The sequence below is a fragment of the Indicator indicator genome, chromosome 8, assembly GCF_027791375.1.
Source record: "Indicator indicator isolate 239-I01 chromosome 8, UM_Iind_1.1, whole genome shotgun sequence".
NCBI classification, from domain to species: Eukaryota; Metazoa; Chordata; class Aves; order Piciformes; family Indicatoridae; genus Indicator; species Indicator indicator.
The window spans coordinates 7,791,714-7,818,305 of NC_072017.1; the positions used below are offsets into that span (position 1 = coordinate 7,791,714).

The following is a 26,592-nucleotide window of genomic DNA, read 5'->3' on the forward strand; positions in this document are numbered from 1 at the left end:
ACTGAAATTTTATCTTCACCAACTAAAAACCCATTACTTATCTACTTTTTTTTTTTTTTTAATGACTGCAACATAAAATCTCAAGGGAAGAGGAAATGCCAGCTAATAAAATCCATGTAGTTTTCAAGCCTGTCATCAGATTTCCAAAACTCAGGAATACCAAGAAGCCACAGATCACTGTGCCTTATGCCATATCTGAATTACATCAGAATTAGTAAGATGCAATTTCCTTTTAGATTTTGGTAAGTATCTATTTTTACCATAATAGTAGAGAGCTGCTGTTCCATGTTCTGACACAGAACTGTCTGCAGCAGATAAACCAGAGATTTAAGAGCTTGCTTAGAATCTGATCAGTTATGCTACTTTGTTTCTAACAAAGAGTAAACCAGCTTGTATGTTTGTGTGATACTGAAAACATTCTTTAGATATACACAAAAGGACAAGAAAACCCCCTAAAGCAGAATGTGGTTTTAAATTAACTTGATGTACACTGCAATTTTTCTGGACACAATGCACACAGAAATATGCAAACACAACTGAGTAGGTGTTTCAGACATGTAATACTTATTTCTGCCCTTCCTTGCCCCACTCTTCCCTTCAAAAAAAACCCACCACACCACCCTGAAGAAAAATTTCAGATCTTGTGGTCTCCAACTGTGGTCAAAAAAAAAAAAAAGATAACTATAATTCTGGTTCATAAATTCAAAGAATGGTTTGGGTTGGAAAGGACCTTCAAGATCCTCTAGTGCCAACCCCCTGCCAAGGGCAGGGACCTCTTCAATTAGACCAGATTGCTCAAGGCCCCATCCATCCTGGCCTTGAACACCTCCAGGGAGGGGGCATCCATGAATTCCTTGGGCAACCTGTTGCAGTGGTTGAGACACAGTGTGTCAGTGCAGTGTCATGCTGTAGCTCTGGGCTGTAATGCTACTCCTGCACAAGTCTAAACATGCTGAAGGCAACCTCTTCTAGTGAGATCCCTGTGAGACTGACATCTATCTTCAAGACAGGCATTCAGGAGACCATTATCTGTAGTCTCTGCTGTTCATCCCACCTACATGAGTCTCCTGGAAGAGAAAGAAAGGTGGACTTTCTAGAAGGACTTGGGAATTTCTTGACAGAGAGATCAAGGGTATTAATCAATGACCACAACTTAAGACTTGCAGGAAAAAAAAAAAAAAAGACAAAACACACAACAAACGAGTCTAAAACATTCAACTTAGAGGGCAGGTCTTTTGTTGTTTACAAAACCCAAATATTTTAAGTTACTGTGGTTGAAATTCCTTTTTGAAGTCAGCATTCATTAGCATTCTTAACTGCTCTGAAAAGAAGCTAGGCTTAGCTGGAAGTCTTGGGTAAATCTGTGCTCTGATGACTCTGTGAGTCATGAGGTAACAATCCAAAAAGGCTGTGACCAAAAAGGGTGTTAGTAGACTTACCTGCATCACATCTGTGCACTGACTTGGTTTGGAGACATAGGAGTCCCTTTGCAGATAACTGGGAATGACACTGAGCCAGACTCAGCATAGGCATTAATAATATTTCAAGAAAGAGCAAAATTAATTATTTTAGGTTACCTAAAAAGGCAAACTCAAAAGTTTGCACCGGAGCGGGACTTTCCTGCCACAAAATTTGCTTGCATAATACAAGTTTCAGAGGTTAAATTACCTGCATTTTTTTTGGTATGCTGGTATTTAGGCATCTAATAATTAGGACTTGCAGCAGGGTTTCCAGAAGTGCTCGGGCACTGGTGGAGTTGGGTCTGTAATGCTGAGCTTCAAACTTCTGATTGCTTTGACTGGGAGTTGGAGAGTGGAACCTCATTTTATTACGATGGCACCAAGAATTTTTGACAGCCTTACTATTAATAAGGCTGTTTACTAAAGGTGTATTTAGCATGTAGCAAGCTGTCTTTGAAGCAGGAAAAAGAACAGAGGTTTACTTGCTCCTAAATGAGCACTTTAATTACTGGCTTCTTTTTCCTCAGTAAATATTTGGTGTCTTTTCTGCTTCAAGACTGATAGACATCAGCCTTCAGCTACAACAGCACCAGCTTCTGTATGTTCTTGCATTTCGTTAGAAAAAAAAAAAACAACACAAACCCCAGAACTGATACATTAAGAAGAAGATGTATACATACACTGGCAGAGTTTATTAAAGTACTTGTCAGTCGTATTTTATATAACAAAAAGCTAGTTTCAACTCAGTGACAGTAATTCACAGATGTGGGCGAGTTCCTAGAAGTGGGGAAGTTGCAGGCATTACTGAAAGCTGAGTAATTTTTACTTTTTTTTTTTTTTTTTTTAAGCAAGTGATCACTCAACAGCTGTGCCACTACCATAAGGCAATACGGCTTCCTGAGCATGGCCCTGTTTGGTGCCAGAGGTGATAAAGGGAAGCCCTCTGCTTGTTGGCAGGGCTACCAGCTGCTAGGCAGAGAGGCAGGGAGGATACCCCATACTCCAGTGCTGGGGCAGTAAGCATTCCTATAGCTGAACTCTGTGGCTGCAAGTGAACTTACAGAATCATAGAATCGTTTGGGTTGGAAAAGATCTTTAAGATCTCTGAGTTCAACCATTCTTTAACTCTACCAAGTCTGGGGTAACCATTCCCCTCAGCACCACATTTCTGTGGCTTTCAAACACCTCCAAGGGTGGGGATTCAACCACCTCCCTGGGGAGCCTGTCTTTGAGAACCCTTTTGGTGAAGAAGTTTCTTCTGATATTCATCCTAAACCTCACCTGGTGCAACTTGAGATCGTTTCTTCTTGTCCTATCACTTGTTACTAAGGAGAAGAGACCAACCCCCTACCTGGCTCCAACCTTCTTTCAGGGAGCTGCAGAAAGTGAAAAGGTCTCCCCTGAGCCTCCTTTTCTCCAGGATGACAACTCCAGTTCCCTCAGCTGCTCCTCACCAGCCCTGTTCTCCAGACCCCTCACCAGCTTTGTTGCCTTTCTCTGGGTCTGCTGCAGCACCTCAATGTCTTGTAGTGAGGGCCCCAAAACTGAACCCAGAACTCAAGGTGCTGCCTCATGAGCACTGAGTCCAGGAGGACAGCCACTTCCCTGGTCCTGCTGGTCACACAGTTCCTGATCCAGACCAGGATACTAGTGATCTTCTTGGCCACCTGCATGCACACTGGCTCATGTTGAGCTGGCTATTGATCAACACCCCCAGGTCTTTCTCTGCTGGGCAGTTGTCATCCACTTGCCCTAAGCCTGGAGCGTTCACAGGGTTGTTGCGACCCAAGTGCACTTGTTGAATGTCATACAGTTGGCCTTTGCTCATCGAGGCTTCTTCCCGACTCCTCCAGAAACACGCTGCCCGGCCCAGCCAAGCACACCCTAAGCAGCCGCCCCGCAGGACCGCGGAGTGCAGCGGCAGCAGCTCCCCGCCCGCGCCTAGGTGCGGCCGCCTCCTGCGGGAGGGAGGACGGGCGGGAGCTGCGCGCCACGGGCGCGGCTTACCGGGGGTGGGGTGAAGTGTGGAGGCAGGAAGGAAGGAGAGAGAAAGCAAGCAAGCAAGAAAACGAGCAGCGAGCTGCGGGGAGTAAAGAAAGCTGAAGCAATCTGAACTCCTGCTCTTCCCCCTCTCCGCCTCTCCCTTCCCCACTGCTTTGTGCCAGAGGTAAGCCAGCTCCGCGGGGTGCGGAGTTCGCGGGGCTCTTGCTGCTCTGTGCGCGACGGCCTGCGCGGGCAGCTCCCCGGGCCCGGAGCTTCTCTTGGGCTGCTGCTGCTGTGTCCCTGAAGCTGCGGGTCCGGGTCCCGGTCCCGGTTCCTGTCCTGCCGGCAACAGCGGCCAGCGAGTGCTGCGCTGCTGGAGAGTGACTGAAGTTCCCGGCTGAGGGGTTTTAGTACAGGGCATGTCTGGGGTGAGTGTCAGATACCAGAGTAGGAATCTGACACGAAATAGCTCGTAGGCAGAAAATAAGGCATGTGTTGTTGTTTTTTCTTTTTAGTTGAGATGATTTTAACGGTCTGTATGTAACTGACATGCTAAGAATAGTTCTTTATTAGTGTGTATTTATTCAGGAGTTGTTGTGAGGTTAGACACACGCAAGACTTCTTTGTAGGTGCCCAGGAAATCAGGAAATACATGAAATTCATTCTGAGAAAGTCTACTTGCCCCTAGGATGGCCTAGATAGAAAAGACACAGTGAATGATAGAGCACCCAAGTGTTGCCACAGCAACTTAGCCAAGTGTACTCAACCAATTCCACCTTCAGCTTGCTTATTCATGCCGTGCAGCTGCTTACTCCGGAGACTGCAAGTTGTTCCACTGGAATTTCTTGCAGTATGAGGTTTGAGTCTGAGGCAGCGAAGGTGGCTGAACTTTTCTGTGGAAGAGAAGTGTCCTGAAAGAATGTAAATTAAAAACAAAACAAAACACAAAACAGAGCAAAGAAGCATTTTGACAAAGGATGTGATTAAAGGTGTTTCGTAATTATCCACTACGCTCAACTACACTTAGTAATTTCTTTGTATTTGGAAAAGTTCTATTTGAATTGTTGCAATCAGTTATCTTGCTCTGGGTTGACCAAATATTAATTCATTAGGTAACCACTTTAACAGGTCATCTGACAGCTATATATATATTTAGCATACTGTCACTGTGCTGATTACATTATGTAGATCTTTAATTATTGACAACACATTCTAGGCCTGCTAATCTTGTCACCTTGTCTGCAGTCAAGTAACAATGGGAAGATGAAATGCATTACTGGCAGATTTCATTCTGCTCCGTGGTAAGTCCTGTTACAGAGCTCGTTTTGTTTTGGGGCTTTTACCTGTTTATTTGGATCTAGTGCGTGGTTTAGCAGAAGCTGGGAGCAGGCCTGAACTTGCTCATTGAACTGATTGCTTAAAGTGTGATTATATTGCCATGCACTTCAAAAGTTTTGACGCTTTCTTCAGGCAAATATCTCCAGTGATCTAAATAAGGGGAAAAAAAGAGTCTCGCTTGAGTGTTTCAATATCCAGCCATACCCAGCTGTTCAAATATTATTAAAAGTTGAATTGCTTGCTTCAGCATAGAGTTTGTCTTCCAATCAATGTCTTGAAGACTTTTCAATGTGATAATTATAGAATGGAAGAATCATAGAATCAGTTGATGGAGCTTTCCAGAATGTTAGATGAGGAAAGGTCCTGGAACTTGTGTATATTTCTTTGTGCCAGTGTTGTTGTTCTCCTTTGATGCTATTTGTCTCTTTCAGTATAATGAAAAGAGCTGTTAGGCCACCCTGAGTTCTTGTACCTCTTTGTCAAAGACCTTTGAGTAAGATGGGAGCAGGAAGAACATGAAAATCAGTTTGAAAAGAAGTGTAGAAACATCATCTTCTACAAAAGCAAGTTGGATCATCCTGTATAAGGCTTGGGATCTGCAACACAAACTGCAGTTCATCCTCTGCCAAAAACATATTTTCTTGCAAGAAAAGCCCAGATGGTTTCCCTTGTATTATTTTTTTTTTCACATAGCAATTTAGATGTTTCACTTTTACTTCTATAACATTGAATGGCCAAGTGGCTTCCAAGAAGCTTGATTTCTTATGTATCTGCTGGAGCATCTTCCCATTTTTAGTAACTATGTTGAATGATAACTTTTGTCTTGATTTCTCTGTATTGGAGAATATGCTAATACAGTTTTATTTAAGGAAGACTCAATTCCCTTCAACTGTTTTTTGTGGTTTGCTTTTTTATTTTTTCTTCTTTCCTGGTATTTATTTCTATGAAAGACTGTAGGAAAAATCTGTTTTGCCTTGCTGTTAAGAAAGTTTTGATGAACAGGATGTGTGCACTAAAGTTGAAGGCTGTTGTTTACTTAAACTTGCTGTGGTGCTACAAAATGGATGTGAAAGTGAGTGTATATATATAAATGTGCATACCATATGTGGGCACTACATTAAAAAGACTAAAGAATGTTTGTACAGAATTAGGTATGACTTACTCTGCAATTACAAAAGAAGAGGTCAAATTTAAAAAAAATAATGAACATTGAAATAGGTTAATGTATTGGATAAGGTGGTCCTGGAGTTGTACTTTTCAGAATACTTAGAATCATAGTATCATTTTGGTTGGTAAAGATCTTCAAGGTCATCAAATCCAACCATTAATCTAACTCTGCCAAGTGTGGTGCTGAGCTGTGTCCCTCAGCAATATCATGTATCTTGTTTCGTGGTGCTGAGCTGTGTCCCTCAGCAATATCATGTATCTTGTTTCTGGAAGTTTAAACCTCCAGTAAGGATAAAACATTATAAGAAAGGATTAAGTATTTGTCTTCTAGCTTGTGATAAAAACATTCACTGTTGTGTGTAGATGTGTTTAGCTGTTTGTTACTTGAATCTTGGTCTGAGTAGTCAAACCAAAACAGGTGTCACCCTTTGCTTAGACCCACAAAAGATGTGTGGCTGTAAACTTACTGGTATCTAATAAGCTATGTAGCCAGGCCAGATGTATAGTATAGCACATCTTTATCAATCTTGATGGATGCATTTACAGCTTCTGCTGTAGATTATTAATGAAACAGTAAATGGCTTGGGCCTCAGCTTCTGGCAATGCTGGCATTTTGTGGTCAAAATGTCTTCTCAGTGAGCAATTTCTTCCTTTTTCAGTCTGCTGTGTATTTTATTTCCAAAATAAACTACAAAAAGTGATGATTCTGGGAGATTTGAAACAAAGTTTGTTCTGTGCTAGGTAACAGAGACGGGTTAGGATCCAGAGAGCTGATAATAACATGGCTATTGAGTTCCTGAAGTAACAACACTGGAGACATTCCAGAATAAGGTGTGGGTAAAGCTATTTCATGTAGAAAAACCAGTATTTAGGTATGGAAAAGAGTGTATGTGGATATAAATATATACATTTATGTCCAAATGTGTCTTTATTTCTAAATATCTAGCTAAAAGATACTTTCCTAAGTGTCTATTTTTGTGACTGATGAAGGCAGGGGAACTGATGGTGTCTGAAAATGAACACTAACACCTCGGAGAGAAAATAGCCAAGCACCATTCTGAGACTCAGAACTGCTAAGGAAGGTAGAAATGGCTGAGAGAGCCACCCAGAACTCCAGTTTTAAAACACTTAGACTGCCATGCTTATGTTGTAGGACTTCTGTAAACTTGAAAATGGGTGGTTTGCTTTTTGGTTGGGTTTTTTTTTTTTTTTTCATTCGTGGGTACGTGGCAGACTGTTCTCTGCTGCAGACAGTGCCTGCCTGATACTTTTTGCCCACTTCAGTAATTTCGGTCCTAATTATTTGCCATTCTGTACTCACCATGTACGTTCAACTTCTTAAGAGACTATTCATTTATAGTTGTATTTTTCAGGGTTTAGAGATGAGTGAAGGGGCCAGACTGCTGAATTTTATCTTTTATGGCTAGAGGCTTGTGTGCAAAATGCTGGTGTGTGAAATTTCTGAAGGAACGAACGATGAGTGTTTAGAGAAGTACACAGGTTTGGAAAGGACAAAGTTACATCTAAAAGCTGGTGTGTTGTTGTTTTTTTTTTTTTTTTATTCAGTTTAGCTCAGTCCATGGAGTTTTGAATTTAAGTGATTGGGGAATATTTTAGTGAGGGTTAACTGATTAATTTCATCTCTCTTGAGAGGTTGGTATTTGCTTGGCCTGTAATGTTGTCTCTAGAATTTTTAGTTGTATGAATTTCACATTCAAGATCGTAAGTAATTTTTCAGACTTGCAGACAGTTATTAGAGTTGATAAAAACACTGCTCCCAAAATGAAGGTAAGGAGATTAGCAAGAATCCAAAGACTTATTTAAAGTAGTGGAACATTTATAGCAAGTGTGCTGTGACCATTTTTACATCTTCCAGAAAAATGTATGTTTGTTCATCTCTTTTTTTTTCTTTCTTTTCTTCTTTTCATGCCACATATGGTTTAAGTACAAAGAGGTGTTTTCTTCCCTGTTTTTGATTACCACGTTTTAAAAATGTGGGAGGAGTAAAGGTATTTACAAAGAGACTTCCAGTGATTGAGTTAGTTATTTAATAATTTCTTTCACTGTCATAATAAAGTACTATCACCAATAGCAACAGTTGTGCTCCATGCAGTGCATGAGTTTAGATTTATATTTATTTGATGTGGCTTTGGGGACTGAAGAGGGACACAGGTTTATTTACGACTGATTTTCTGAATAACAATTTAGTTATTGAAAAGATATTGGGGGATTCATACAGGAAGAGCTTGTATCTTTTATAAGAAGAATTCTTACAAAACAAAAGCAGGCAATCTCTTAAGGTTCAATTCTAGATCATAAGTAGTGCCCTTTTGGTCAGGAAATATTTTTAAGAAGAAGGTATCAATACCTACTACAATAAGATTTTGTTTGGTTCTAATTGCTACCTAAGTCTTAGGCTGTTCTTTCTTTTCCAGGCAGCTTAAGGCTAGTACCTGCATGCCAGGACAACTGCTAGGCAGGTTTTCCTAAGGCCAAATTACTCTGTATACAGGAAGAGGGAGGTGAAAAAACCTGTTGGCTGCTGCTGCTCTTAAATCTTCATTAAAGGGATGCAATTTCAGGCTGACTCCAACACCTTCAGAGCAGTATTTTGTATGCTTGGGATTTTATAAATCGTGAATCTGGATATGGTTCTGAAAGAAAGAACTGAGATAGGTGGGATCTGGAAAGTGCAAGAGCAAAGTTGGAAAATACTGACCAAAAACTGTCATGGGCACTTAAGATACCAAATATCCCAAGTGTGTAGGCCAGAGCTTGCCTGTGGGGTTATGCATTTGCTAATGGCCAAGGAAAACTACTTCCTTGACAGAGTTGAAAAGCTTGTAGCTGTTTCTTGTTTTGAGTTGTGACAGTTCTTTGAAAGGCCTGATCTGCAGGATGTGTTCTGATCACCTCCATAGCTTTCTGCCTGTAGTTATCTAAGCAATTAAATAAGTAAGACACTTTCTCACACACACACACAGACACAGAGAAGTGATTCTACCATTGTAAGTTATTGCTATGGCACTTGTTCCAGATGGATTCTCAGCTCAGGAGGGCTTGAAACCATGGTTCACGTAGGGTGCTCTAGCCAGTCATTTTTCCATTTTGCCACTGAAAGTGTGTTTCTGTGTTGGGAAGGGTGTAAGGGTCAGAAGATAAGGGAGTAGAAGCCCTACTGTGTGGTTAATTAGTGTTAGCATGGGAATAGGAAAGCTTTGGGTTTGAGCTTTGGTCTTAGATCACTTTTTCCTCCCCCTTATATATGTGTAATGAGATTGTATGTATGTAGAGAAGTGGTTCATCTCTCAGCTGTTCATCTCAGTGTTAACTGCTGGGATTCTGTGTTTTCAGATTGCATTCCTGGTGCTGAGTTAAGACTTTGATTTCTCTATTATCTTTATACAGGCCAAGATGAAATGATGGAGGTTATGCTGTTTACCCTCCTTGAAATTTTCATATATAAGCCATTTACAAATATCACTGCAGAGATGACAGGAGCCTTTCAGAATTTCACATGCACAGAATAGTGAATTCACGTGGGAGATCTGTTTAATGCACTTTTTCTCTTCTGTAGGTTTGCAGTCTTGCAAGAAATCAGTTTGAAGTGAAGAAATTTGAAGAAGTATCCTGAAGAAACTGATGTTCTCCACTGGCTGGCTCACCCCAGACCTAGGGGGCTTTGTTGCATCCTGACCTGATTTCTAGATGACCGTGTGGGGCAACATTCGGAATGAAGCTGCCATCATGTCATTCACTGACAATGGCACTGATATTGGAGAATTCTTGGCCAACATTAACTTGGGGCAGTATCTGCCTAACTTTAAGGAGCATGGCTATACTGTTGTGACCGATTGCGTGGGGATCAATAACAGTGTGCTTCAACAAATGGGAGTGTTGCCTACAGGGCACCGCAGAAGGATTCTTAAGCAATTAGACACCGCTCTTTCCAAAATGCAAGGAAATTCTCTCCTCTGTGAAAATCTAAACTTCAAAGACTTGAAAGCTTTAGAAGAGAAGCAACATTCTTCCTCAGAGCAGGAGTCTCCAGCTCCATCTTCAAGTGTAGAAGGGCCCAGCTTGATATCTGCAACATTGTCAGAACACCCTCTTAGCAAAGCTTACGTTGATAAAGAAAGGTTTGAACTTGCAGAGCAAAACTCATCAGGGGCAAATGACGACAGCTTAACAAACTTGGATTTTTCTAGTTTGTACCAGAATTCAGACAGCATACTAAAAGCCATCAGTCTAAGTGGAAACACCAAGACAAATACTCAGACAGAAACACCACTGGAAGAAGCTGCTGCATACCAAGCTGATGAGCACTTGGCTGGCTCTTTGACACATGGTGATCCTCATTCATCTGAGACAAAATGCAATGAAAACAAACATCTCATGTTAGCAGATGATGATTTATTTGATAGTGAGCCAAAATCTCCATTCTTTAAGTTTAAAGGGGAAATGATAGACAATGATTTATATGATTCTTGTGCACAAAACTGCACAAAGGTGTTTCCAAGAGCAAGCAGATCTTTCATATTAAGGCATCGACCTGTACCAGAAATTCCTGAAGTGAGTAAAGCTCAAGCTTCCTCAAGGTAAATGCTGTTTCTTTCTAATCAAGAATTGCTATCATTGTAGAATTGCTATCATTGTAGAGATTATGGTGTGGGTTTTCTCACAGTTTTTTTTTAGTGTTGTTTTGTTGTGGATTTTTTTTATTACATGCTGAAATACACTGACCCTGGTGTAGATGTTGCCAAATTCATGTTGCTGTAATGCAAGTTAAAAATGCAAATGAGAGCATAAAGGGAGTTTTTAGAACAGTGTCTCCTTTATAACCTCTCCAATCATCTCTGTGTCTACTCATTTTCAGACAAAGAAATCTTTCTTTCTTTAGACATAGCCCTTGTTAAAACCAAGTATATCAAGCATTTTCTAGAAATTAATCTGTATGCTAAGACCAGGAGGAATGGAAATACGGAAGTGTTGCAAAAGTAACAGAAAATCTGTTGAATCTCTTCCCAATCAAAACATTGCTTGTAATACTAATCAGACCGTAACTCTAGCCTTTCTCATGAAACTCTGATCCATCCCAGAAAAATGGGGACAAAATGGTGATTTCAAGAGGGCTAAAATGTCATCTTTAAGTATCAAAATCTGCTTCTGGTTGATTTTTTTGTTTGTTTGTTTTTGTAATGAGACAACAATTACTGTGAAGCAGATATTCAGGTTGTCTTAGTTGTACCTTTCATGACATGCTGATCTTGGGAAATGCAAGTTTATTATATTATATAAGTAACTTGTGAGAAAGATCTAGAAAGATTTACACACCTACACCTTCAAGTGTTGGCTTTTTTTCCTTCTAAAATGTGGAAAAAAATTTAGACAACCCTTCTATGCATTGCACAGATGAGCCACCCTGTAAACAAAGCAAGATATGTCTGATAGAATTGCATGCATAACAAGATGATTACATGAGAATACAATGTCTAAACCTTAAAGCATGTAACATTCATATGTAAATGGTTTTGTTTTGTTTTAAATTAAAATAGGATATTTGAGAGTTGGGGTCATTCAACCTGGAGAAGAGAAGGCTCCAGGCAGACCTTCCAGTATTCTGAGGGGGCTACAGGAGAGCTGGAAAGGGAGAGAAGTTGTGGAGGTTCCAGAGTGGAAGTGTTGAAAGCCAGGTTGGATGAGGCCTGGAGTATCCTGGTCAAGTAGCAAGTGTCCCTCCCTGTCCATGGCAGGGAGTTTGAACTAGGTGATTTTGAAGGTCCCTTCCAACCCAAACCATGCTAATACTTCTATGATTTTGTGGAGGAGGAAATTGTTATGCAGTGGGTCTAAAAAAAGAACTTTCTTCAAGATGGCTCTTAGATTAGTTTCTAAACTGGTTGCTATTTAACTGTTAACTCAAAAAAATCTAAGTTGGTCTTAGGTGTTGGCTTTTGCCAAACTTTAGCTTTTAATGGTGCTTGTAGTATAAAAACATTTTTGAGGAATCCTAGCAGGAAAATAGTAAGTGGAAAAAGGGAAAGAAAAAAAATGGTGTGGGAGGCTGTTTGAGTTTATGGAATCTTTGTAAGGACAGCTCTGTGCTGCATTGATGAGGATATTATTGAACAGAATCCAGCAGACGTTATTACGATAAATTACACAGGACAGTTTGAGTTTGTTTCAAAGTATTCTTGTGATGTGGGTGTGGATTTTTCAGCCTTCAGAATAGTTGAGTTCATAATTTGAATCCACAAATTAGTGAGTAGCAGTTATTGTCTTGAGTAAGCATTAGTTGTTGTAGCTTGTTTGGCAAAAATAAGATGGAATGTAGAGGAAAAGGTCTGATGTTAGAATTTAACTCCAGGAATGTCTTACTGAAAGTCATGGTGTTTGAATGTTAAAAACACTAACCACTGAAGGTGCAGCTGATCACAGTATTGCAGGCTCTGTGAACAAAGGCTATTTCCCCACAAATTAATCTGTGATATTTTTTATTCGGTTTACTATAATCTTTTACTCCTCATGCTGGTTAAGTGTGAAACAGGGAAGAAAAATTTGTGCAAAGGCGTATGCAAAATTTTGTGGGTATAGCGTTATTCAAATCATTGGGTAGCACATTTTTTTAGTTAATTTTTTTTTTTTTTGAAAACCACTAGCTGGGCCTGGAAGGGATGTGTCTGAGAGTGTTTTGTATTTCTCTTGTCTTTTTCATCTACACATCTCAGCAGTTAGAAACATAATTAGCAAGTTTATACATGCAGAGTTTTCCCAGCATTTGTGAATCTCTTGTAGATTACTGAAAAAAGTCAGTATTAAATAGGAGAATGCAACTGATTGGTTGAACAGATGGAAAGGCAAAGATTCTTATCAACAACTGTTACGTTGCTTTAACAAATATTTCATCTGTGCCTTCTAAATCACCAGAACTTGAATGTAAACATCTTTCAGTGAGGAGTAGCTTTAAGTTAACTTTCATAGAGTGATTATCCCTTCACGATATAATAAAGCTATTCCTGCTGAGCTGGAATGGGAACCTCATCCTAAAAGAGAGCAATCACTAGCTACTAAGAGAGTACTCTTAATGTCTCTTGAGAAACAACCATCCAGTGGAGAGTGTATACTCTTATTTGTAGTTTTCCTAACACTGAAGTAAATCTTCCAAATCCTAGTCCATTAGTGACTGATAGGTGACTGGGTCACTAACTCCATTGCCCACCATTTTGCTATGCGAGTTCCAGCTCCTCTTTTCTCCATCATTATACTTCAGTTACAACAATATCGAAATCCTCAAGAACAAGTTGCAGTCTTTCTGAGGAAGATCAAGGCTAAAACAGAACTTAAGCTTTGTAGAAATATTCTGATAACCTTGCTGGATATTCTTTTAGAGGCAAAGCAATAATATGGAAGTTTAAAATGACAGCTTGCCTGGATGTGTTCCTGTGTGGCCTGCCCTAGGTGATCCTGCTTTGGCAAGGGGGTTGGACCAGATGGTCTCCAGAAGTCCCTTCCAGCCCTTACTATTCTATGATCTTTAACCTCAGAAAAAAATTGTCTTAAAGAATTGCGCAGACAAACGTTCTCAACTGATTTTTGTTGATGGATGCTGGCTTTACCCTTATTAGACTGTGTGAAGGTTTTTCCATGGAGACAGAGAAATTCTGCTGAAATCATCAGGGGAGCTCAAGCTTTCCTTCTAGTCTTTCAGGGATATGTGTCATTAAATTTTCATGCAAGGAAATGCTTTTCTCATGATACCTTTAGTCCCTTCTGGCACAAGAAGTTCATACCGTGGGTCTCCTTGTGTCCCTTAGTAGTGCTGTGGCCATGTCACTTTTTATTATTAATCATGTGCTTGCCTTTCTGGCAATTACATCTGCTTCTCTGTGCGCACTTGAGTTCCTGGCTCATGGCTGCAACAAAGCATGCTCTCAGCTGGTGGGTTTTTTGTTTTGTTTTTTCCTTCTTTGAGATATGTGGCTTTGCTGAGGGGTGCAGAATTTAAAAATGAAAAGTGATGCTTACGTGATGTTCCTAGTAGTGGAGTAATTGTGTAGATTTTAGTAGGGTTTTGGTTGCTCATTATTGAAGTGATGTCTAGTTATACTGTATTCTTGTCATAATATGGCACTTCAGCACATGGTTTAATGGCCATGGTGGTGTTAAGTTGATGGCTGGACTTGATCTTAGAGGTCTTTTCCAACTGAAACAATTCTGTGACTGAGATGCTATGATCTTTCTGCTGATAGAGCATTAATAAAGATCACCTTAAAAGTACTGGAATCTTAAAGGGAATTGCAAATAATCCAAAAGGGAATTAATCTTTCTTAGACCAAATCATCACTCTTTCTGAGACCCTGCATTCTGTATTTAAATCTTTAATTTTTGATGTGGTTCCCCAGTCATGTTTTAGAACAGAACAAATGGTTAAACAGTGAATTGGAAGTTTAACGGTCTCTTGTGATACTTTTGTTCTAAGTGACTTCTTCTATACTGACAGGAGTGAAAAACTGAGGCTTTTGAAGACAAAATAGTGAAAGCAATGCAATGGGTGGAGCTAACCACTTAATGTCTTTAGCATAAGATTAGAGTTAGTAGGTATAGAGATAGCTTCAGAGGCTTTGGAAACTTGTCTTCATGTCATTTTGCAGTCCCTCCTAGGTGAAATAGCTCCTCTTGCATCATACTTTGAAGCTGCAATCTGTTCAAAGGTGAAGCTGAAGCAGACTGATATTGTGATTATAACCACATTTGTTATTCCAAATTCTACACACGTAAAATTTCAGGCTGATGAACTCTATAGAGTGGTTTTTTTTTTTTATATATATCCCCCAACTTTGTTACCTGTATTATTTAGTAGGGAGATTGCTCTGATTCTTTATGAGAAGAAATACGCCAAAAGTAATTCTGAAAATACACTGAGTTTGGAGTGAAATAGAAATAAACAGATAATAGTGCTTGACCTGGGCAGGCACAACTCAGGCAGAACCTATAGTTGAAACTTCTCACTTGGTGCTGATACGCTTCAGACTCCATTTCTTAATAAGAAAACGATCAAGACTGCACTGAGGTACCCAAACTGGTACTCCAGTATCTCTCTACTCTGCTGTACACAGCAAATTTTTAAGCAGAGAGAAGCTGCTCCCTGTCTTTCCTTGTGGGCAAGCATCGCCATTTACTTCAGCAGTCTGTGAACCCCAATGCTCTCACACAGCATGCTAGAAAGCTTTTGTCTATTTGCATTATGGGAAGATTAGTTCTTGAGACTGAAAAGAAAACATGTTTTGCGTGAGTTTGAAAACAAAAGCTTCGTTCATTTAAAACTCTCAGCAAATGGATGCAAGTCAGGACTTTGAAGCCTGAATCCTTGCTCTGACCCCTCGCCCTTCCTTTGTTCAACATATACAACCTCACAAACAAACAAGCTCAGCCCAGTGCAACCCTCTCACCTTTTCAGTCTCTCAGCCTTTTGTAAGGCCACTTGCTGTCTCATCACACCCTTTCATCCTGTTTATGCATAAGAAAAAGGTGGTGGAAGGGAAGAGAACCACAAGCCGAGCGGCAGCAAGTACCTCTTCTTATATGAAAATAACTGCTCTTAATCCCCAGGGTTGCAACTGAGTGAAAATTTAGCTGAAATTATTACTCTGTCTTTGTAAAATCACTTTGTGATTTGGAGAACATCATTAATTGGAAGAGCTAATCGAGTTTGGAGAGGTTTAAAGAAAGTCAGAGATTGGTGTAGATACAAGGTTATAAATTCTTCAGTCTTATTTGTCCCCAGTGAAGCCTTCAGGATTTTTCTGTATTTTTATCCAGGTATTCACTTTGTACCTGGATTAAAAGACAGGTACAAATAACTACCTAACTATTCTATCCTGTGGAGCATTGTTAAATAATTATCATTTTATAGCTTGAACAATATATTGTTTATTACACATAATATACACACAAATCTTTCAAGCAGATATTCAAAGTGAACTTGTCTCATTTCTTTTGTAAATAGAGTGAGCTTTGACTTGACATCTTAGAACTTTGTTTTCCAAAAATGACAAAAAGGTCTTGTTACTGGAAAAAAAAATCCAATAATCTTAATATCAGTTTTTCTTGCTGCATATACATACATCCAGGAACATAATAGAGAATCACAAGCCTTGAAAAATAGATGAATTTAAAAACTGCAGGTCTCCATAAGATGACTTACTAGTTTTCATTTCCTGGTGTATTTGTCTTCACCCCTTGCTATTACCATTACCCACTTCTGAATCCATCCACCCTGAAACTAAGCCAATGACTCACTTCTTTTCACATAAGGAAGAAAATAATCATTTTAGAAACTCTTTGAGTCAAAGTTGCTTATCTGTATCTCTAATTTCTGTTAATGCTATTAATACCCTTACAAAAAATCCCAACCTAACAACAAAAAATCTGGTAGGCATACCAGATTATTCCAAATCAGCAATGTACAAACCTATGGAGTTAGTTTGTTAATGTAGCGTCAAAGGGTGTAACTACATCAGTTGTAGTCAAGGGTTTGAAGGAACTTTCAAAAACTTCAAAAAGTCTTTGCTATGTAGTTTTTTCTAGTTACAGCTCAAGAATTAAACAGTTACGGGAGCAAGGTCATGATCCACTCAAACTCACTTAATGTTTTCTAAAACCAGAGTTTTACAAAATCATGGAGTGGTAGACTGGTTTGGGTTGCAAGAGACCTTAAAGATCATCCAGTTCCAACCCTGTGCCAACAGGCTGGGACACACACCTCCTATTAGACCAGCTTGCTCAAAGCCTCATCCAAAATGATTATCAACACTTCCAAACCTAAAGCCTCCACAGCTTCTCTGAACAACCTGTTCCAGTGCCTCATTGGGCAGAATTTCCTCCTAATGTCTCATCCAAATCAAGCTTCTTCCAGTTTGAAGCCATCACCCCTCATCGTGTCACTCCAGGCCAAGTCCCTCTCCAGCTCTCCTATAGGCCCCTTCATATACTGAAAGGCTGCTAGAAGGTCTCCCCGGAGCTTTTTCTTTTGGCTGAACCACCTCAACTCCCTAAGCCTGTCAGTGGGGAAGTTAATATAACCTGGGTGATGGTTGACATGTCAAGTAACTTTTTAAGGTGTCACCTTTATGTTGAAATGAACCTAACCATTAGGCATGCATTGAAAGTTGTGTGAAATAGTAGTCCATAAATGTATGCTTCTAACATAGAGAAACATCAGCCTGTGAGCTGGAGTACTTCAAACTGGACCTCAGGGGACGCTACTGCTAAACTTTTCAAGATAACTGATCTTAGGAGAACAGTGGGGAAACAAAAATGACGAATATTGATGTTTTTAGTAAAATATACTTATCTTTGGCTTTGAAGGGTGGAGGACCTGCAAACTTTAAAGAACTTAGGGTCTTGAATGGCATTTTTCAGTCAGTAAATTCTTTAGGGATGCATGAAGGTATGTATCACTGATTTCAGGCTGAAAAAATGAAATTAAGGGGAAATATTACTAATTATTCCCATTTACAGGAGAAATCAGAGCCCAACTGAAAACATTTCTAATGCATCCTGGTAGAGTGGTCTAGATGGGTTAGAAATGCATAAATTCAGGCATATTTGTGCCTGTTTTGTTCTTAGGATCTTAGAGTGGCAAAACACTAATAATCCAATATTTTTTCTATTGTATATGGGGATACATTTTGCTCTATCTACAAAATGTGCAGTTGCAGTGTCCTTCATGTTTTGGACTGAAAACTTTAAAGGAAAATAATTCATCTGGAAATACCAAAACATTACAGCAATTTATTTCTTTTCCCAGTGTTTGAGAGCATCTTTTGCCTGGTTTGCAATACCTAGGCTGTCTTTAAGCTTAATTTGGACTTTCATAGTTCATGCTTCTTTAGATATAGTCATTGGTAATCAGGGTGAAGGAAAAGAAGGGGAAAGAGTGGAGGGTCTCTGTGCTTACCTCCAGTTGTAAAGCAAAACCACCACCAAATTCTGGGAGTGTGGTCACAGAAGTGTTCAGTGACATCAAGGGAACAAAGCATGTTATTGGGGGACTTTTAAATCAGAAATTTTCCCAAGACTTGAAGCTGACTCTGTCTATTTCTGTGTCTAATGTTAATAGTTTAACTTCATTAAGATGTTTTGCTCCACTTCTGGTAAATTTCACTTAATGTATTTATTTTATGCTTTGTTTTGTTCAAGTTCCCTTCAGAGAAGAAGAAAAGTGGACCTTGTAAATATTTCTTGCACTGGGAGGCAAAGTTCACAAAACAGTGAGTTAAGCATTTATATCTTGAGAAACAACAAACCTTAGACCAGAAGTTGTCTCAAATGAGTATTGACTTGCTTGTTTTAAGAAATATTGGGCATCTGGAAAGTTTGGAGAAAGTGATGTATGTAATTGCAGAGCATTTAACCACTTCTGTGTTTTTTTTAAAGTTTTTGGTTATGAGCTAATCAAATGAAATTTGGAAAACCCAATCTTTAAGCCTCACTTACTTATATAGACTTTTCTTTTTAGTCTACAGTATTTTGAGTTTCTAAGTTTAGATCCAGATTGTGGTGGTGTTTTTGGTTGTTTTTTTTTTTTTTTAAGCATTTAGCTTTTTCATGAAAGATATATTCCTGACAAATGCTGCTTAAATTGTTACTGCTCATAGCTCCAGGAAATTAATTATATTAAATAGTTTACTGGGAGAGTTTAGAAATCTTGTGCAGTCAGTTGTAAAAATAAGTTCTCTTATATTCCAGAGGTATGTCTTGTTTGAAGTTATGCATATTAATTTCAAGCAAATGCTTGGTGACAAGATGAATATTGTGCACAAATGAGGCTTTGTGCGTTTAAGGTGGGTTTCTTTGTGCTTGTTTTTAAAGTCATAATAAGACACTTTGCAGCTATTGGCCCTAAGAGTATGCAACAAAAGGGATTTTATTGTAGCTTGATGCAGGCTAGGAAAGAAAAAATGCCTGCATAGCAAGTTAGATTCAAATTATCTAGTAATTGTAGTAGTGTCTGAGGTAGGAAAAGGTGCCTCAACCCTGGAGTTGAGTAAGAAATGGGAAGTTATTGCTTGCTCTTCAAAATTTATTTTTTTTTCCTGAGGAGAACAGAAAAATGACAAGCAGAAAAATCTGTATCCCTTGTTGATCTTATTAGTACTTTAGTAGAACACTGCATTGTATGACTCTTTTTTTTTTTTTTTCTTTTGCTTTAAGAAACTTCCGCAGAAGAAAAGCCACCTGTCATCTCTCCTTATGGGGAAACTTTTATTTGTGACAACCCTAAAGACGCTAAAGTAAGTTGAGAAGTCTGGTTATAAATGATTTATCTTCACTTCAATCTTACTGTCACGTTTTTTTGTGTTGCCTTTAATTCTTTCTCCCTCTGCTTTTTCTATTTCCTGCTACTTTTCTGTCTTTTTAGGTATATGCAAAAGGTTTAGAAGGTAAATATTTATGGACTAGTAACTTTTCTTAATCTTGAGATACACAGAGGCAATAGGAAGCTGTGGTGTGTGTTGGGTTATACTGTCATGTGGGGTGTTTTTAATTTTGTCTTTTCACACAAATAATTTATTTGTGTGAAAATACAGGACAGATAATTTATTATTATTTTTTTAATGCCTAGAGCTGCCATATCAAATACCTGTCAGTTACAAGCAATTGCAGACTGCCTTGATGAGTTCTTTTTGCCCTCTTAAGCACAGTGGTGTATTGTGATACTTTGTCTGAGTGAGGTTAAGTGGTGGGTAACTGGTAGAATTGATTAGTAAAGGTAAAAGGGGTTTTTCTCTCTTCTGATACTTGCAGATCAAGACTGAGCATCTCTGCACAGGCTTGTGTATATCCTATGAAAGCTTCTTACACATTAGTTTAGGTGATCTAATGGTCACTTTTGCCCATACTCTTTTTCCATGTCTGTATCTGAAAGTTCTCAGAAGTTCTGATATTTTTCATGTGTCCCCTAAACTTGCTTTATAATCAGAAGTCACTTTTTTATAGGATTCTTGGAATGTTGCAGGCAATATTTGGTGGTGTGGTATTTGGACAGAGTCCTGAACCGTGTGGAGATCTAGGAGGTGAATTAGCTGTGTGAGGCATCTGCCAAATGCTGTGAATCACAGCAGGATTCAGACTGGAAACTGTTAATTCTATGATTGCTTGCACTTCTTCCAGCTGATGCCAAGCCACAGAGTTTAAAAAAATCCCAGTAAATTAATCTTAATTTCTGTTCTGGCCTTCACTCTAGTGTTTGTTGGGGTTTTTTGGTTTGTTGTTTTTAAAGCTGTTGTAAACTGTTGTCTACAATGAAAGCTACTCAGATGGCTTTTTTTCCCTTACCAATTTTCATTTGTTAAGACTTGATCAGTGAAAACAAATGGATCAAATTTCATCTTGTAATGGGAGTGGTTTTAGAAGCATAAAAATGGTCTCTATTTTCAATGTGTACTTTCTTTCCTTTGCAAATATGTTGTGCTTTTTTTTTTTTTTGTGTTGACATTTTAAGGAGGCACGTGTAAATTCAGGTCTTGTTTCTCCTTCTAATTCTTGCTTTCTGCACACAAAAATGAATTTTGATCTTTGATTTTCTTTCCTTGTATATAATGTCTTGTCTGTGCCAGTCACTGTTCTCTGTGTCAGTATGTTTAAAAATTCAAAATTGAACTTCTTTGTAACAAGATCGGTAACATAAGCAGGTTTTCTAGGTAAAGTTTCCTACCTTTCTTGTTACTTTTTAGCTTTGTTCTGTACAGCTCATTGAAATGGTTGGTTATAAAAGAGCATACCCAGGAAGGCTGTTAGTTATATTTCCTATTTTACAAAAGCACCAAATGCCAAAATTACCATGCTGTTAAACTGGGTTAACTGCTTGAGATGAAACTGCTCTTTCTTCTGGCTGCAAGATCACAATTAAGGCAGTCTATCAGAACACACTTACCCTGAGCTGAAGATTTGGATTTTAGTTATTAAGTTTCACATAAGTGAAGAGTTTTTTTGAGTTGTATTTATCACAGGCCTGCTGGCAACTTCACAGTTAATTTAGTTCTATTAGAACTTAATTGCAGACAAAGGTCATAAAGAAGAGCCATAAAACAAAGGTCCTAAGATGCATTTTGCTTTCTGATTTTTTTTTTCACTAGATATCAAGTATTTTAGGAACAAATTAAAAAGTTTAGATAACACTGTAAGGTATTTGAGATTTTTTGGGCTTGTAACTGCTGCTGTATTTTAAAATATAAGTTCACATAAAAATATAGTTTCTCTGTATGTAAGAAAATGTAGCAAATTCTTATGCCTACTGACAGGAGTTTGGTCGAGGGCTCATAAGTTGGCCATTGCCCTTCTTCCTGCTTCACTGGGGTAAAGAAAAGGCTTCTGTAGACTTTTTTAAAGGGAGTGTCTGTAGAAGTAGGTAATGAGTCACTACAGACAGGAGATAAGTGAGCACAAGAGAGCTGGAAGTTTATAAAGAAAACGTGTTTGACTTGGGTCACGAAGAAAGACAACTTGAAATAGAAACCTCTAAAGGGCAATATTGCAGCAGAAATTGCCAGGGATCCAAAGAAGACAGACTTCATACAAATCTGCTGTAGGCAGTATATAAAAAATCTCATTCATGTTAGTGTTGATTAGGCCCTTATGGGGTTTAATCCTGACCATGCTAAAGGTCAGTGAGTGGAGGAGCTCAGAATTTACCCCAGAAATCTGCTGAGAGGCCGGTGTGGAAGTATGCTCTTTCCAGTTCTGGTATTAAAATCTTGTAGCATGGTTGAAATTACTTTCAATGGGGTCCCGTGGATCCTGAAGGTGGGTCTTGGGCAGCCTGGTCAAGTGGAAGGTGCCCCTGCCCATGGCAGCGGGGATTGAAACTAGATTATCTTTAAGGTCCCTTCCAACCCAAATCATTCCATAAACTTGACAAAGGTACTTTTGTTTAATAGATACTGATTTAAAAATTGTGCAAATAAAAATCCAAATAGGTAGAGCTGGTTTATTGCTGTATCCAACTGAAGAGTTAGGTGTATTAGAATTCCTTCACACAAAACCAGAATTCTAATGAGTTCAGTCCTCAAGAGTGAAGTATTGGCTTTATTTCTTGCTGTAGACTGTCAGACTAAAACATGCATCTCCAGTCCAGTAAGCTACGTGCACTCCTAAGCATTTGGATAGTGTGGAATGCTGGCCAGATTGCAAATTTTAACTGCTTTAAGAACTCTGAATATTTTAAAAGAGGACATTTATCTTTATGGGCCTGTTGTAAAATCGTATTGCCAAACCCCAATTCAAGAATCAGCCTGAGGAGAAATGTGTGATATTACTTTGAATAGAAGTCTAAGGGGCTATCTCTTAAGGAAGATATCTCTCCTGATGGCATTGAGTGTTTTTCATATAGCCTCAGTCTCAGTACTACTGATGCAGTCCCTTTCAGATTTGTGTTTAGGTTCACTGAAATAGAGTAGATTTAGACTGGGTATTAGGAAGAAATGGAACAGGTTGTCCAGGGAGGTTGTGGATGCTCCCCTCCTGGAGATGTTCAAGGCCAGGCTGGATGAGGCCTTGAGCAGCCTGGTTCAGTGGAAGGTGTCCTTGCCTGTGCCATTCTATGAATCTATGATTCACAACTTGCTGCTGTGATCAAGACTAACTGTTAGAAAAGGCTTAAAACAAAAATGTATCTGAATTGCTTCCTGTTTGAAAGCGGAGGATTTTTATCCATGGCTGCAAGTAGGCAGTTCCATCTTTCTGAGATCCAGAAGCTAAATTTCTTTCTTAAAATTAGGTGTTTCCTGTGCACTATGCCCCAGTAGGAACAGTTCATATTTAAAGACAGTTTCAGTGTAATATATATGCACACCTATCTTTTAGGAAATACTTCTCTCTGTAAAGGTGTCTGCAGGAGGAAATGCTGCTGCTAGTTACTGTTGTAGAGTACCTCGGAGATTTGCAGGAGGTGGAGGATGAGAGTTTAATCTCATCCTGAATCTGAGCATCTTGCAGAGTGATTCTGTAACCCACACACTGGAAATGCTTGGGATTTAATTGGGGTGAATTATGGATCTTTGTGAGCGAATGGAACTCCCTGTCCCCACAGCCTGTCTTTGTGGGCTTCTACATTTTCAAATATGCTGGCAATAGAAATGCGTTTCTCGATTATTGCTGGCAAGTTCTCAGGCTCCCTGAATCCATCTGCCTAAGTGCTGAAGATTTAAGGGCAACAAAGCTGGTGAAAGGTCTGGAGAACAAGTTGGCTGAGGCAACCAGGATTGTTTACTCTGGAGAAGAGGATGAAGGGAGACCCTATTGCTCTCTACAGCTACCTAAAAGGAGGTTGGAGTGAGGTGGGGTTCTCCCTAGTATCAGGTGCTAGAATGAGAGGAAATGGCCAGACGTTGTGCCAGGGGAGGTTTAGGTTGAATATTAGGAAAAATCTGTTTTCTGCAAGAGTGGTCAGGCATTGAAACATTGGAGGTGGTGGAGTCACCATCCCTGGAGGTGTTAAATAAAAGGTGTGGATGTGGTACTTCTGGATGTGGTTTAATGGCCATAGTGGTGTTGGGCTGATGGTTGGACTCCATGATCTTAGAGGTCTTTTCCAACTGAAACAATTCTGTGATTGTGGTGTGGGCACAAGCAGGACATAATACTGTTCTCAGAACATTTCAGGAGAGGGAAGGAGAAGTGCTGCCACAGCTTCAGTGGGTAGGTGATTGCATCCTGATGAACACAGATAAGAGATACTGACCATTTTTAGTCTGAGGATGCTTCCTGGGCAATGACATCAGTCTCCTGAGTGCTGTGCAGAAGTGAGACACTGCCATTTCCCCTTCTTCTGTGAAATTCTAGTAATCCAAGCATGTTGATAAATCAAAAGCAACCTATCTGCTGCTTTTGTTTTGAGTTTGTTTGACATGTGTGTGAGTATTTTGTTTTGAAAATTATTTTTGTCTAATCCGTGGATCTTCAACACAGTTAATAGTGGCCAACGGCATCCTGGGGTATATTAGAAGGAGCGTGGTAGAGAGAGGTTCTCCTTCCCCCTGCTCTGTCTTAGTGAGGCTCTAGCTGGAATATTGTGTCCAGCTCTGGGCCCCTCAGTTGAAGAAGTGAAGGGAACTGCTTGAGAGAATCCAGTGCAGAGACACAAGGATGCTGAAGAGAGGAATGGCTGAGGGAGTTGGGTCTCTTTAACTTGCAGAAGGGGAGGCTGAGGGGTGACCTCATTCATGTTTATAAATATGCAAAGGGCAGTGTTGGGAGGACAAAGCCAGGCTCTGCTCAGTGATCTCCAATGATAGGACAAGGGGCAATGGGTGCAAACTAGAGTATTGCATGTTCCATGTGAACATAAGGAAAGACTTTTTTCACTGTGAGGGTGACAGAGAACTGCAACAGGCTGTCCAGAGAGGTTGTGGAGCCTCCTTTTATGGGAAACATTCCAAACCTGCCCTAGGTGATCCTGCTCTGGCAGGGGGAATGGACTAGATAATCTTTGAAGGTCCCTTCCAACTCCTAATGTTCTGTGATTCTGTGGTGTGTGGGTGGTGGTGGTGATAGAAAATGTTCAGAAGGCCAAACATCTATTTGTATGTTCTTTCCATAACTGACAGAAGAGACTGTATGTAATTTTGGATGAAGACTTGTCTGAGGCTTCTTATCTCTTTTTCCCTTTAAACAAGTCTCTCACTGGTGGCAGCCACTGCATGGAATTTTCAATTTGTTGTTTTTTTGTGTTTATTTTCAAATGGGTCTGACTGGCAGAGGAAGGCAGACTCTTCACCTCAGTTTATCCTTGGAGCTGCCTGTGCTTTCCTCAATCTTTACTGCAGTGTGCACACACTCAGCCTTGGGCTATGTGCTTTTTTTAAGCTTGCCTTTTCTTGTTGCCAAGGTACAGCCCTCAAGTACAAGGTGAGGTGCTGCTGCTCAGAAAACAAATGGCAACCATTCTGAAAGGACATCCACTTCTTTTTTTTTTTTCTGCCACCCTTCAGCTCAGTGACATACACATAAAAGCTTAAATGAGTCAATTAAAATGCTGCCATCAGAAAGCACAAAGATGTTCATTTTAGTTGTTTGGTTGTTTTTTTTTCTTTCTGTGAAGGAAGGAAGGTGAGCATTGAGAAGCTTAGTAGTGCAACATGATTGTCAGATCAAGTTTGGGAAGTGTGAAATGTAATGTTCTTGAACAGTGTTAACCTTGACATTTTGTACACTGCAAGCAGTTTGTGATAAAGATTTCTAAACAAACATTAATAAATGTGCCTTTTAGGACGAGGAACTTGGCAAGAAAATGCAAGATATGGCTGATATGTGTGAGTTCAGTGTTGCTGTATGAATTTGAATTTGTCTTTAGTGTACTGTGAAGGCTGTAGGTTTAATGCAGTGAAGTATTGATATGGAAGGTAGGCTACCAGTGGCAAATCATCCATGGTACACTTAACCTGAATGCAACTTGTAGTTGTTGAGCTTAAACAATTTCAGGGTAAAAATAATATTCAGTTGTGCCTCAAGAAAAAAAAAAAAATCAGAGCAGTGGTATTTCTATGCACTGAATTTCTTTTTTCTGGTTTGTTTGTATATTGGATATTTTGGACTATGCTGAAATGTTTTATCTGAGGATCGTTATTAAAATAATTAATATTATTATTTAAAATGGAAATACTGAAAATAGGATTTCTTAGAATACTTTCACAAACATGATCTTTCAGATGCATACTTGAAAATGTGGCAATGAATAACTTTGCTAATTAGCTGGGGTTTGTGTGTGATTTATGTCTACAGTAATTACACATCACTTAGTACTTCACTAGAAATGTTTATGATCTGTTTCTTTTCTAGGAACTTCATGGAAAGGAATTCATGGCCTGTGAAAATAAATTTGATCTGGGAATGAATGAAGAGTATTCTTCATGCAAGAATCTATGGTATTAACTAAGAGTTGTAGAGAAATTCAAAATATAAAGAGGGAAGAGTTACTTATTGATATCACAAGTAGTTTACTTCTGAAGGCACAAGCATGACTGTATTTATTTAGTTTTTCCTCCTATTGGAGCCTTTGCCCTGTGCTTTAAGAGGTGACCTTTTCTTCTGTGGCTGTCCCAAGACTGTCTAACTCAGGTTTCATCTTTTGTGGACTTGAAAGATGGCCCTCTTTGCACAGAATCACTGAATAATAAGGATTGGAAGGGACCTCTGGAGATAATCTAGTCCAACCCCCTTGCCAGAGCAGCTTGCACAGGACAGCCTCTAGGCTGGTTTTGAATGACTTCAGAGATGGGGACTCCACAGCTTCTCTGGGTAGCCTTTTCAAGTGCTCTGTGACCTCCAAATAAGCTGTCAGAACAAGGAAAACACAGGCTTTATTTCTGTATGTCTTCTGGCTAACCATGTCTGAGTGCTCTTGTACTCTGACCCCTCAATAGGGGAAAAAAGCCCCAAAACTAAAACCTGATCTTCTGTCTTGAGACAGTGGTTTGATGAAATAGGAGCTAAGCTGCTCTTTCTGTCTCCAGTCAGTACCTGGCTTCTGTCAGGGTGGGAGAGAGGTAATACTGCAAGTACTCCAAAGTCTATAAATGAGTGAAGTTAGTTTTCTGAGGAAGGAGGATTTGTTTTGGTTTTCTGTCCAGGCTTCTGAAGGAGC

At 39.4% G+C, this 26,592-nt stretch overlaps 1 protein-coding gene across 1 annotated transcript in view; it reads left to right on the plus strand.

The window, feature by feature from the left end:
• Nucleotides 1-9,650: 9,650 nt before the first annotated feature.
• The window catches only part of ARAP2 (ArfGAP with RhoGAP domain, ankyrin repeat and PH domain 2), a 122,641-nt gene continuing 105,699 nt past the window's right edge, over nucleotides 9,651-26,592 (plus strand). The window contains exons 1-4 of the mRNA XM_054382985.1: nucleotides 9,651-10,546; nucleotides 18,150-18,220; nucleotides 19,164-19,243; nucleotides 25,788-25,873. Of these exons, the coding sequence (XP_054238960.1) occupies nucleotides 9,657-10,546; nucleotides 18,150-18,220; nucleotides 19,164-19,243; nucleotides 25,788-25,873 (1,127 nt within the window). The 5' untranslated portion in view covers nucleotides 9,651-9,656. The remainder of the gene's footprint in view (nucleotides 10,547-18,149; nucleotides 18,221-19,163; nucleotides 19,244-25,787; nucleotides 25,874-26,592) is intronic.